Source organism: Colias philodice, chromosome 19 (assembly GCF_061535455.1).
Source record: "Colias philodice isolate Cphi_HAF_F1 chromosome 19, ilColPhil1 Martin Lab GWU primary, whole genome shotgun sequence".
Classification (NCBI taxonomy): Eukaryota; Metazoa; Arthropoda; class Insecta; order Lepidoptera; family Pieridae; genus Colias; species Colias philodice.
In genome coordinates, this window is record NC_143104.1 from 9,637,050 (window position 1) to 9,651,091 (window position 14,042).

Consider the following 14,042-nt stretch of genomic DNA (forward strand, 5'->3'; position numbering starts at 1 on the left):
CCTCATACAATATCCCAATCATTCATACAATAATATCTCGTATGAGGGTTTGGGCTATAATAATCTACCACAATGACCAAGTGCGGGCTGATAGATGTACAGCCGATGAACGTACACTGTATTTGATGCAATAGATAAGCTGAGTAATTATGATATTTCACATCAGAATTGTTAGATTCACATAATTAATTTTTATTTTACTTTCTTCAAGTTGTCTTCAAATGATACCTAGGATCTATTAAAACATAGAAAAAAAATTGTAGAAATTGCGGTGAACCTTTAAAACTTTGTTCAATATGAAAGTATTCATATTAAATATAACCTGCTGAAAAAAGGATTCCTTTCCAACTGATGAAATACACGCATTGTTACGTTGTCAATGGAAAACTGTATAAATTGCTTTCTCTCTACAAAGAATAGTTTCAAAGGGATGCAGAATATAATTTGCATTTAGTATCAGACTACCTTTGATATCGTAGAGAGAGTTAGATAGTTTAGATCAAAGGGAAATAAATATGCGAACGTTATTAATAGAGTTATTATAATTAGTATACAGTACTGAATTTACTGTAATGAGTAACTTTTCGTACTGGGTTTCATTCGCACATAGGTTTTTCAAATTAGATTTTGATCTCCCATTTATTTATTAATTCTATCAGAGTTGTTTCGGACATTTCACTTTTTCAAGGCTTCATTTATTCATTCATTTAAATATCCTTAAAAAATAAACCAAAAGCAGACCCTAATGTCTCTACAGTCAAGCTTGTAATACAAAGTAATTACCCTACTTATAAATTATTAAAACGAAATAATTATATTTTCCTACGTAATCGTTATTATTCGTCAAATAACGTAGTTAAAAATTAAAATATGGTTTCCTAAAATAATTATATTTTTACGTTATAAAGACAAAACAAATGAGAATTATTTACTACCTAATGGAGACCTTCATTAAAATTTGATTAGAATTTGATGTTAGGTTTGTTTATGCTTACTGAAATTTTGGCTTCAAATAGCTCTTGAAAAACTAAGTTATGCGCGGAAATGTTTTTATTTATTTCGCTCTATAAAAAAATTATTAACTTTTTTTTGTTTAATTAGCTCTCTCAATAATATCATTCCTAATTATTATAGCAGTTATTCCATGGACACAATTAGGTAAATGATTTTGGTCTAACAAGAAAAACCTCTTGGCATTATCCTGACAATTCATTCAAAGTTAGGTACTTTATAGGATACAGCTGGAGTCATTCAAGCAGGTAACTTATAGAGCTCTAAATTAAATCGCTGATTTAATTTTGCGGCGGCTTTGCCCGCGCAGTCAAAGAAAAACCCGCATAGTTCCCGTTCCCGTGGGATTTCCGGGATTGCGTCATTTTCCCGGGATAAAAAGTAGCCTAAGTCCTTTCTCGGGTATCAAAATATCTCCATACCCAATTTCATGAAAATTGGTTCAGTAGTTTAGGCGTGATTGAGTAACAGACAGACAGACAGAGTTACTTTCGCATTTATAATATTAGTATGGATTATCAAGATATAGCACCTTATTAGTAGCAGCGAGGCAAGCGCCAGCCTGGACCAGCATCTGCACTGCATCGAGATGGCCGTGCCACGCCGCCATCAGCAACGGCCGCATGCCGAACTGCGAATATTTCATATTATTGTACCTTAAACTTGCTATTTTTATAGCCTTTACATGAAATTTATACATTTTTGTAAAATGTGAAAGATTCGGAAAACTTCGATCGTGAGAAGGGAGCAATAAAACCAAGGTTAAAAATGCGGATTCAAATCCTGTCGACTAAAATAATTAATTAAAACATATTATTTGTACAACTGTTCCTTTAAAATGAAATTTTTCTACGTGACTCTTTTGTAATGTTTATTGTATACCAGACATAATATAGTATAGACCATTGCTACACAAAAGTATAATTAATTTTGTAGCTCTTATAATTTCATTATAATCTATATCTATACATATAATAAATCTGTAGAAGGGTCAATTCTGTACATTGAAAATATTGAAAAAATAAATAGCAGGGGGTGTTACTCGATCGATACCAAACCCAAATATGTGATTAAAAAAATTTTTGTCTGTCTGTATGTGAAGGCATCACGTAAAAACTAACGATTTGATTTCGATGAAACTTGGTATAATTATACCTTATTATCCTGGGCATAAAATGAGATACTTTTTATCCCGGAAAAATACGTAGAAATAAATAAATCTTAATTTTTCCGCGCGGACGGAGTCGCGGGCGGAAGCTAGTAAATAATATTTTTACATAATTATTATAATTGATTCATCATACATCGAACAAACCTGAAGCACGTATATATATCTGTCAACTGTGCCTGAAGTTTAGACACATAGAACATAGTTGGCGTATAAATCATTGGCCACGGCAGGCCTCCGTCACTCGCTCAAGGTCGCGCTATAAGTGCCTACCGCACAGTAGGTCGGTAGTCGGTACCGACCCTTTTTTTTTTTTTTTTTTTTTTTATTTTTTTTTTTTTATTTTTTTTTTTTTTATAGTGGGGAAATCTTCCAAAGATACCCACGGCCCCCGGGGAAGGAGCCGTAAGCGGCAGTTGGTTGGCACACGCGAGACTGCGCACCCGCGTCCGGCGTCACGTTTCCCGCGCTCGCTACCAAGATGCCCGGTTATTGCGATGTGGACGGGTGTCGGAGTTCAAGAGTGAATAACAAGGAATTGTCTTTTATTCAATTGCCTAAACAGGAACACAGGTAAAGTACTTTCTCGCTATTTTTCCAGGAGACACATATAGTGGGTCCACGCGGGTGAAACCGAAGGAAACAACTACTATCAATAAGATTTCATTTTTTTATTGTATAATGTAACAAATATAATTAACAATAAAAAATTAAGTGTTTCAGCAACTCTGTGTTTAATTTACGCGCTCGGTACAACCCTAAAGTTTTCGTTTGATGACGCAATCACGCGGCGTGCGCGGGAAACTCGCTTCTCGGTGCGGGTTCGTAGAGTACATTTCTTACTGCAGCCGAGTTGCGGCGCATTTTGTAGGTAAATATAGCGTAGGTATTTTAGCTTTTGTATGGGAGTGATGTATCATGTATCTGTTACGAAGTAACTATTCTCTAATCTGTGGCCACTGGCCAGTGGCCACGGTACAACAATCGCAGCTGAGACCTATTTGTTGTAAGGTACTAAAATAAATAGCATGATCTCACGAGAAGATTTATTATACTTTTCAATTCAATAATCTATAATACAATACAAACTTTTCCTTTAGTCTTTACTTTATTTATATGTGTGTGTATAAGCTATACTTACTTTACTTTATTTATATGTGTGTGTATTTCGCGTCGTGTGTTAAAAAAACATCCTGTTCCTTCTCTAACGTATCGTTGAGTTATTTATTCCCCAAACAACAATCAATTTACTGAAATGATGTCCTTTCTGCCCTTGTGGGTATGCCACATGGAAATATTCATGCTTCATAAATCAAAACTTATGTTACCACATTATTTCGTTTTTATTTTCACATCCGACAATTTCACTAGTGAAATTGTTTCTTTATTTACCTTCATTAAATAAAAGAGAGCTTTCACATAAATATAAAATTTTATAGCATTCCGGAAATAGTTTTAGTTGCGTGAATTTCACGTTTTCGTGCGACACCTGTTTCCCACACATATTATTTCATGCCCTTTCAAGTTTTGGATTTCGTGACAAAAGGTAGTTTTGAACGTCCTTCTCCAATGACTTATCTAAATAGTTCAGACATTCAAAAATAATAACCGAAGGAAGAAAAACATACCGAATTTTGAATGTTTTTCAAAATGTTTCAAGTTTGTTGCTTAACCTGAAACATTGTGCAGACATGAACCATGTTAAAAATTTCGTGCCTGACGAGCATCAACATTTAATAAAATACACAGCACACACAAATACACAATACACATACAACTTCGTCGATCTTCTTCTTTACAACCATGAATATGAATGAGGCTATAAATAGTAATTACTTAAAAGTAAGTAAGTAAGTAATTAAATAAGTTTAATGTTCCCTAAATGTATATCAAGCCTTTATTATAAGTCATTCTCCTATATCATCAGCTGTAGTAAGTCTATATTATAAGGTCTGAAACTATTAAAGCATATAAGACATTCTTCACATAATATTCTTGATGACTATAATTCCTCACCTTGTCGACGGCTTCGATATCGCATTTCGCGTCAATGAGCAATTTGATAATCTCGACGTTGCCTCTGCTAGCCGCCCAGTGGATGGGCGCTCTGCCGTACTGAAATAGACGCTTATTAAATTATCCTTAAAGTGAAAAATTTAACAGGGTTTCGCTGAAAAAGTTATATAAAAAGTGGTAATAAAAATTCATAATGTTTAAAACGATAAAAAAAAATGTTTTAACATTATCAAATATTAAAATAAAGGCTTACCTATAGCGAAATTTTTTTAAAGTATTTATCCCTGGCTAGAATACCTACGGTTTAGTATTAACATATTTTATTCCAATTTATAGATATTCCATGAAATATCCTTTTATAATCGCCTTTATCCTCTTAAAAAGAATTAAATAAAAACTTAGGTTGGGGCCTTCAAGAAAAGAGCTTATTTGTCCATAAAAGGCCGGCAAAGCACAGCTGCAACACTAGCTGCAACACTTCTAGTGTTGCAAGTGTTTATGGGCGGTGGCACTTACCATCAGGTGGCCCACCTTAACCGTGGCTTGCTCTGACATAAAAAAAACTTAGGTATCCCTCTACCAAAGTCCACACAGGGTAAAAACTAAAAAAACAAACCGAGAAAATACTTCGTTAACCCAAGGATACTCCAACAATAACGTAAAACTCCCAAAGAATAATTTCAAGTCGGCTCATAAAAAATGCACAGCCTCCGCCCGCGCCGGCTGGCTTACAATTTTGAATGACTAACCTCCCTGCAGTCGTACTTTATCCCGGGATATTATTTGAAGAATTTATTTGCGTATCCAGGGGATATGAAATATTTCCAATAAAACTTCACAGAATCGTTACTTATTATAGTAATACTTTTTCTGTAATATGGATTTGTAGTGACGCATATTATTTCATACAATTGTCCATAATATTTTCACGTTATTTGCAAAGAAAGAAAGAAGAAAGAAAGAAAAAACATTTATTTCTAGAAAAAGGTACACACACAAGAAGAAAACACAAAATAGAAGAAGAAAGAAAGTACGATACATAATAAAATTAGAAATAAATTAGACGCCATGTTTGTTGAGAATCTGGTACTGTGTGTGCACTGCATTTCCAGAAAAGGGTCTTGACTCAGCTTTCTGCCATAATCGCAGCAAGCTGCGACTACAGCGCTGGTATTCTGTCAAGACCGAATGGAGGGTGTGCTTTCGACTTTCCACTGATTTGCTACAATAATAAAATAAATAATAAATAGATAACTAATACAAATAATAGATATTAATAAATAAATAAATATGAATATGAATTTAAATGATAAGAGATGTATGTAATAAATAAATAAATAAATAAATAAATAAAGAGATGCGGTGTTGATTGGTTGATTGGTGCTTTAAATACTATGCAGTAACTACAACTAAAGAATATTAACATCTTTGTATTCCAGTGTGAATTTAAACGAATAAAAAAGAGAAGTAGGTATAATAATTATTTGACCTTTACTCGTTTAATTGGGTCCTACCCACTTACACACCCTGTGTATAAAAATAAACCTAACTTCCGCTTTCCCTTTCAAGTTTACCGTACATTACGCTTGCGCAAAGGTTTTTTAATCCTACATTATTAGAGTATATACCACACAGAATGGTAGGATAAAAAACTTTCTCTAACAAAAAGAATAAATTCTTCAATCATGAACCTATGGTTAAAATAAGGACCACAACACACAATGATCTATTGTTAACATAGGCTCCTGAAAAGCAGCTTATGACTATACTTACTAACTTTCTGGGAAGTGACTTTATTTTATACTAGTGGTCCGCCCCGGCTTCGCCCGTGGTACCTACACGTTTACGTTTTTTTTCATAAGAACCATCCTCGTACCTACTTCAAGGAATAGATTCCGCAGCGCATACGTAATTACGAACCTTTCCTCTTTATAATATTAGTTTTATACTATGTAGTGATTAGGAGCCTAGGCCAATAAGTGTATTTAAATATATTATAATGGTGTGAAATAAATGATTTATTTATTTATTTCGTCGTCGTTGAGGCGACCGTCGAGTTTAAATTGTGTTTTGTATCTATTGGTATCTACTAAATAAATGATTTTTATTTCTTACTAGCGGTCTGCCCCGGCTTCGACCGTGGTACATGTTTACGTTTTCTCTACATAAGAACCATCCTCGTACTTCAAGGAATATAATAAAAAAAGAATTATCGAAATCGGTCCACCCGTTCTCGAGTTATGCGCTTACCAACACATTTTGCGATTCATTTTTATACATAAGACTAGCGGTCCGCCCCGGCTTCGCCCGTGGTACATGTTTACGTTTTCTCTACATGAGAACCATCCTCGTACTTCAAGGAATATAATAAAAAAATAATTATCGAAATCGGTTCAGCCGTTCTCGAGTTATGCGCTTACCAACACATTTTGCGATTCATTTTTATATATAAAGAAGAAGAAGAAGAAGATTTGTTTTATTTTTATTTAATAATCTTACATTGTTCCTACAGTTGACGTCAGCTGGTCTCTGCAGCGCCTCCCGCACCGCCGCCGGCTCATTCTTGATCACCGCTTCGTGGAGGAGCAGGTCGTTTTGTTGGATACGAGAACGACCCTCCATCTGCTGACAATATTTAAGGATATATCCTTAGGCAACTATTATGATAAGGACTGAGTAAAATGTAAAAAGAGTGTAGGAGAGATTGTAATGTGACTGATTAAACTTATTTAGGTACATAAAAGTAAATTAAAATAATTAAATTACTACCGGTGTCTATCATTATTATAATCCATGTGGTATATTTTTTGGAATTTTTATATTTTATCTACACTTCATAAGGAAACAATACAAAGTTAAATACATCAAAATCAATTACGTATAACTTTCTATTGTGGAATACGAAAATTGAATCACATATAACTTGCATACTAAGCAGTTTAATAAGAATACCTAATTAATTTTATAAGCCATTGTCTACTACACAATTGCCTTCAGCAGTAATTGGAAGCCATCAATTATACCATTATGATTATTTATTATTTAAATTATTATCATTATTTAAATGAAAAGGATTCTGTAACAGAAAATGCACTGAAAATGTAGCGGTAACATAATTGTTACCACAATGAAATTGAATTATCTAAAGGATTAAATTAATAAACTGAGCCAACATTTTTATTTACAATTTTTAAAAATTAAGCCTGTGAAAGTTTTGAATACAGGCAGTATTAGCGACGTAGATACATAAAAGTACAAGCAATATTATTCCTTCGCAACTACACTACACTACACTACAACCCAGGTAACTATTTTCATGAATAATCGCAGAAATGTAGATTGTATTTTCATTATAATAGGTGATACTCTCTCTACAGTGAGTCTATTTGCACACAAGCTATGCTAGAAAACACATTCACAATTAAACCAGCTAGATAATACAAGTATGAAGTTGTTATCTCTTCTATATAATACGTTCAAAGCACCGACATTGTATGGAGGAGCTTTAATTTTAATACAAAACAAACATCGTATTAAATTCAATCTAGAACGCAATTACTTAAGCAGTTAAAGTTCCTTGGGATTGCTTTAAAATGGTGCAGTTTATAAATAACTAGCGGTCCGCCCCGGCTTCACCCGTGGTATTTACGATTTCTCTACATAAGAACCATCCTCGTACTTCAAGGAATATAATAAAAAAAGAATTATCGAAATCGGTTCAGCTGTTCTAACGTGATGCCGTGACAATGCGAAACGGGTTTCATTTTTATATATATATATAGATTTAACATCTGCAATATACAAGCCCATCATCATAAACTTGATATTATAGCAAATAAGCTGTATAATGTGTATCCAAAATAATTACTTTCACATGTTTGGTTGCCAGTATAAAATAGACCAACTCGAAATTCACAAAATAATAATATTTACGAAGCGAAGTAAAATATTGAATTTCTATCAATTAGCAAATTTTACTCCAATTTCCTTCATTGTTAATTAATTTTGAAACGATTTTGCTTTTATAGAGTACAGAGTACTCAAGCTTATGAAAATAACTTTATTTTTACATCGAATACTGAATTATCGGAGTGGAGCTTTATTGAGTATTGAGCAAAAACAATATTCACTGAAATCAAGTGAACCGGGTGATTTTATTTGTTGAAATGTTAAATATTACCGTTCAAATTGTAGTATTTTTTCATAATATTATGGATACAATTAAAACTATTGCAAACAAGCATATATCTCGTACTTTAAGCAGTAAAAAAATCCATCAAAGTTCACAAAAAAAATGTAACACTGTCTTAAAAATGCCCATTATGCACACAATGCCAATTATCATAATATTATATGATTGTAAAATTTGTAATGGTACATAAAATTGTTAATAAATAAATAAATATTCCTTTTGTTTCAAACGAATCCCCATGGAGGCCTTGAAGTGTAACATCAAGTATTAAAATGAACGCAATAATTGCGTGGCTTAATTATTTTACGAGTTATCGACCTTCCACTCCAGTAACTCATGAGAAAATGGAGCAAGGTCGATGTCAAGATCCTCACATTGTGCCGATGTTAAGCTTTTGTAATTTTTATAAGTTGCTACCAAGTTTGCTAGCGATTTAGCCAAGGATTTATGGGGATATTAAAGTTTGTTCTTTGCAGGCTTATTAAATCGCTTTGAAAAAAAAGTAAATGTTAATTGTTTTTTTTTACAAAGTGAATTAATAACAGAAAACAATACGTAAAAAAATATGGTAAGTGATTTTTATACAAAATAAGAGTTAGGTATGTAGGTACAGCTTTGTGGTTCGTGCTCAACAAAAGTTGTGGTGTTTTACTACAATACAATACTTTTATTAAAATCCATTCATAACTAATACACGTAAGTACCCACATATTTTCATCCTGATACTGTATATCTATACTAATATTATAAAGCTGAAGAGTTTGTTTGTTTGTTTGAACGCGCTAATCTCGGGAACTACTGGTCCGATTTGAAAAATTCTTTCGGTGTTAGATAGCTCATTTATCGAGGAAGGCTATAGGCTATATATCATCACGCTCCGACCAACAGGAGAGGAGCCACGGGGGTGAAACCGCGCGGAGCTAGTCATACGATATGATAAACCAAATTTGAATCAAATTGTTTTCCCATATTTCATCGCTCTATAAAAACAGGGATGAAATTTATTCAGTATGTAACATAGTTAACGTACCAACCGATTTCCTCTTTTTCTCTCAACTCACGGATTCAATTAAAACTGACAGTTCTGTAAAAGCTATTTCTAGGAAAACAAAGTTTGTTACGAGCAATGTCATTCGCAGCTTCAACTTTCATCCAGGATTTTTTACAAGCTTTAATTATCACAATGAAGGCGAAGCAAACAACTATATATGTATGTTTACAGGTTAAAAAGTTGAAACTAGTTTGTATAATACTGAAAATGAATACGAAAATAGGTAATGTAATAAACGTTTTTAATATTAACAATCTAATTAATTATAGTGGTAATATTTAAACACATTGTCATGATACTTCCTTAATAACGAAAAAAAAATTGTACATGTATAAATGTGTTGTAAATAACAACTAATTATTATGGATCAATTAATTTGGTTTTTCAAGTGATCAAAACATAAAACAAAATAGCCCCAACTATACAAGTGTAAAACAAATTATGCGGTAAAATGGTCCGAGTTGAGCCGTATCCTTGGGCGGGATTTATATACTCATTAATTTGATTTATTGCTGACTATATTCAAAACATCTCACTTATTAACTAATTGTTGTTTTTATGGTGAACATAAACATTTAAATGTAGGAAATATGTAGAAATAACGATTGTTTATTATGAAAAGCTTGAAAAGCTTCCACGACGTTCTGAGAAAGAAGAGGTATTGTATTTTATAAGTATTCTTCTGAGAATGCAAGAAAATACATATATTTTATATTTAAATTGAAAGACTTGATATTAAATGCCATCTCTGAGTCGTTTCATTGTATCATTAGGCTAGCAGGTAATAACGATCTATATTTCTAATGGCTTCCTGAGTCAATTCCCACTAGAGTCGAATAAAAAAGATTGTCTCGCTCCGGCAAGGCAAAAAGGTTAGCCTGTATAGAAAATAGAGGTACAAAGCGCATCTAGAAATGGAAGAGGGACTTGAAGTGTGTATTTTTATTTTCTATTTATTTGCCGACAAATTTTACTAAAATGAGGGCTAGAGTTCAAACGAAAATATATTAAGGATCCATAAAATAAATTGTTATTTTATTTAAAGCGTTTAAAGCATATTGTAAGCGTTCTAACAGACGAACGGCAAGTTGCGAACGGCAGAGGGTACTTCAGCCGTCGCCACATGTCGACGTCAGCCGTCGACGCGTCGGCGGCAGCAACAAATATGCCATTCCATTATTCTCCGTTTATTTCTAACTATTGTTCACATTCAGATGATTGAGTCCATAATCATTACCTTTAATCATTTGATCTTTAGCTTTCCCCTTCGTATTGTCACATATTAGATTCTAGTTACTACGTATTGTGGCTTTACACTAGTCCAGTATTACTGCCTGAAATATTAAAGTTTTCAAGCTTTGGTGAAAAGAAAATAATAAATATATCGTTAAAATTCGATCTCCAAATGTCCGATGCATAGTTTCTGAAAACAGTCAATGTTTTGTAGTGCCTGTATATAGGTCGTTTGCAAAATGTGTTTGCGAAATAATATGAAAGCTGTCAGAAGCGGATTTTAAAATACTTTTCAGTAAAAAACTAAATATCCAACGCCGCGCTGTGATAAATATTTCGTTCACAATCCGCCTTTGTGATATAGCTATAAATAAATAAATCGATGAATTCATGCCCACCAGTCTTATAAGGATCAATGCATTCATTTAGAACACTATAATTCACTACATTCATATTTATCCCTATTTATTATATAACTCAAAGGATCTATCAATGCACAGCCCAAACCACTGAACGGATCGGGCTGAAATTTGGCATGCAGGTAGATTTTAGGACGTAGGCATCTGCTAATAAAGGATTTTGATCAATTCTACCCCCAAGGTGATAAAATAGGGGACGAAAGTTTGTACCATGATAATTTATCTATTCCATGCAGGCGAAGCTGCGGGCAGAAGCTAGTAACAAATAAATATAAAATTTTATGATAAACTGATTTCATATTTACTATAAATAAAAATTAGATTTAGTTTTCAATCGAACTTAAGAGAGTTCGTGTCGATGAATACGTTTGAAGATAAGGTGAGAGCAGCTGAAATCTTACTCTCTCTAAGCCGATGCTAGGAAATATCCAGAAAACAAAATTAAAAGCTTTTCCTCGAAGCTTTTACTCGATGTCTATTGAGGTGTGCTCTTCCCGACTTTAATTTCCACAATTCCTAATACTCTTCACAGATAACTCTGAACTTGTAAATATGACACGGTTCTTACTTCTTAGAGTTTCAGCATGTTTCAGACTTCAGTCTACCTAGTCAACGTTTTGATAAGAAAATTTAAGTCCTTGTAAAAGAACAAAAGCACAACTTCATATTACCAAATATGTACTTACGCACATCTTTCTTAACATCCTTTTTTAAAATATGTATTAACAATTCACTCAAAAAAACATTTTACATATTCTTTTAACAATATAAAGAAATCATTCTTACTATCTAGACCTAGATTCTAGACAATTACTGGAAAAACTATATAGCTAAATAATGGATTTATTTATTTAAGAATTTCACTTGAAGCTTTCAACGTAAGATTGAAAGCTTATAGTCGTGCTTTTAAAGCTTTCTCTGTATATTATGAATATGATACACGAGTCACCTTATCTATTCAAATACATATTTTATAGAGTACTAGAGGTCCGCCCCGGCTTCGCCCGTGGTACATATTTCGCAATAAAAGGTAGCCTATGTCCTTTCTCGGGTATCAAAATATCTCCATACCAAATTTCATGCAAATTGGTTCAGTAGTTTAGGCGTGATTGAGTAACAGACAGACAGACAGAGTTACTTTCGCATTTATAATATTAAGTATGGATTTTATGTTCAAACAAAAGAATAGCAATATTCATATGGATGAAGTTTATTTCAAACAAAATTGTCCAACTGAAATAGAAATGTTATGATTTATTCCTAAACAAACTAAACTATTTTCTTTGTATCGTATAGTAAAAGTGCTTTAGTTATACTGCTACTACATATATTGCTTTATTTTAAATTCTTTGTAAATGTATTTAAAGATAAAAATTCTAAATAGTCATTAATATTGAAACTGGAAAATTACCAAATAATAAATATCTCTTAATTCAAAATTTTCAATCATGACTACAGAAAATTATTTGCAACGGCATTGTAGACGACAGCCGAAATATTATATTCCCATGTATAAATGTTTTTGCATAACAATACATGAGTTTCATTATTTCAGTTCTGTGTATCTAAATCACTATTCGCAGCATTTTCGCAAAAATAATTCCTTATTCTGAAATGCTCTCGCGTACTTATCGAATGCCCTTCGGCAAAACTACTCTTGTAGGAGTTTTTTTACGATGTATATAGCATAGTTTGCGATCTTAAAAACTGTAAAATAAGTATTGCTCGATCTCATTTTAAAAACAGAAAATAACAAAATGTTTTACAATTTTTTTTAAGTTTTACAAGTCACTAAGAAAGTAGTTTTATAGAATGAATTTTTGAATACGGCAAAATGTTATCAACGTAAAGTTAAGGTAAAACTTTCTTTCATTCATTCATATTTCATTACAAGTATTTACATAAATCACTTATTTGCTTTACATAAATCATATTTATAGGTATTAATATTATAAAGCTGAAGAGTTTGTTTTTTGACGCACTAATCTTAGGAACTACTGGTCCGATTTGAAAAATTCTTTCGGTGTTAGATAGCCCATTTATCGAGGAAGGCTATAGACTATATATCATCACCAACAAGAGCGGAGAAATGCGGGTAAAACCGCGGAGCACAGCTAGTAATGGATATACATGGGCTGTATAGCGTAGATCTAATAAAAACCCTAGATAAAAAAACCTTAAATTCTATTAATAAATATGTACATACTTATAAATCAATAATAACAAGCTTTATGATCTCCAAGGACCGAAAAATATCACTTAAAGGTAGACCCTGGACGGAATATTTAAAAATAATATTTCGGTCCTCAGAAATAACAAGGTGGAACATAGGGTCGAGGTCTTCGCAAATTATTCGTCCTTTATCCTTCACGAATCTTTTCGCTATAATGAACATGTTGTTAGAGTCTCTTTAATACAAATATTATACAATACTGACGACCCGTTCCGTGTATTAAGGAAAATATTTTACCTAATAGAAATATATACAAAGGGTATACGGGATATTATTGTGCATATGATTAACCTTAGAAATATATTTTCATGTTTTTTTGCTTTCACTTTGTTAGACATATTATTTATGATTATTTTTCCGACCCAAATATCGACCAATAGAATTGCACCATTCGACGTCACGTGGTACAACCTACATGGTATAGGTATATTAAGAAGAGCTGGAACGTCAACACATTTACACATTGCACATGTTAGGCCGGGAGATACTGACACAAAATTTCGGGCCATTTGTAACAGGATGGCGGTCTAGAGGGGTCTTAGTACGCAATGAAAAAAAGAAAAATGATGGTCAGAACGCTGGTACCGGCGGACTAGTCGCGTGGGCGTTAGTCACACTCGTCGGATAAAAAGCGAAAGTCCAACGATTTGTAACACAAAAATTTTAGAATTTACCGATAGCCCTTAAAAAAGATGTAGGCGGTAGTGTCATGCCATACA

General features: G+C 32.9%; 1 protein-coding gene across 1 annotated transcript in view; it reads right to left on the reverse strand.

The window, feature by feature from the left end:
- Positions 1-14,042, reverse strand: part of LOC149480131 (uncharacterized) — a 43,702-nt gene that overhangs the window by 19,426 nt on the left and 10,234 nt on the right. Inside the window, exons 2-4 of the mRNA XM_089707319.1 lie at positions 6,695-6,817; positions 4,196-4,294; positions 1,544-1,642 (exon numbers count right to left, since the gene is read on the reverse strand). Coding sequence (XP_089563445.1) covers positions 1,544-1,642; positions 4,196-4,294; positions 6,695-6,817 — 321 coding nt within the window. The remainder of the gene's footprint in view (positions 1-1,543; positions 1,643-4,195; positions 4,295-6,694; positions 6,818-14,042) is intronic.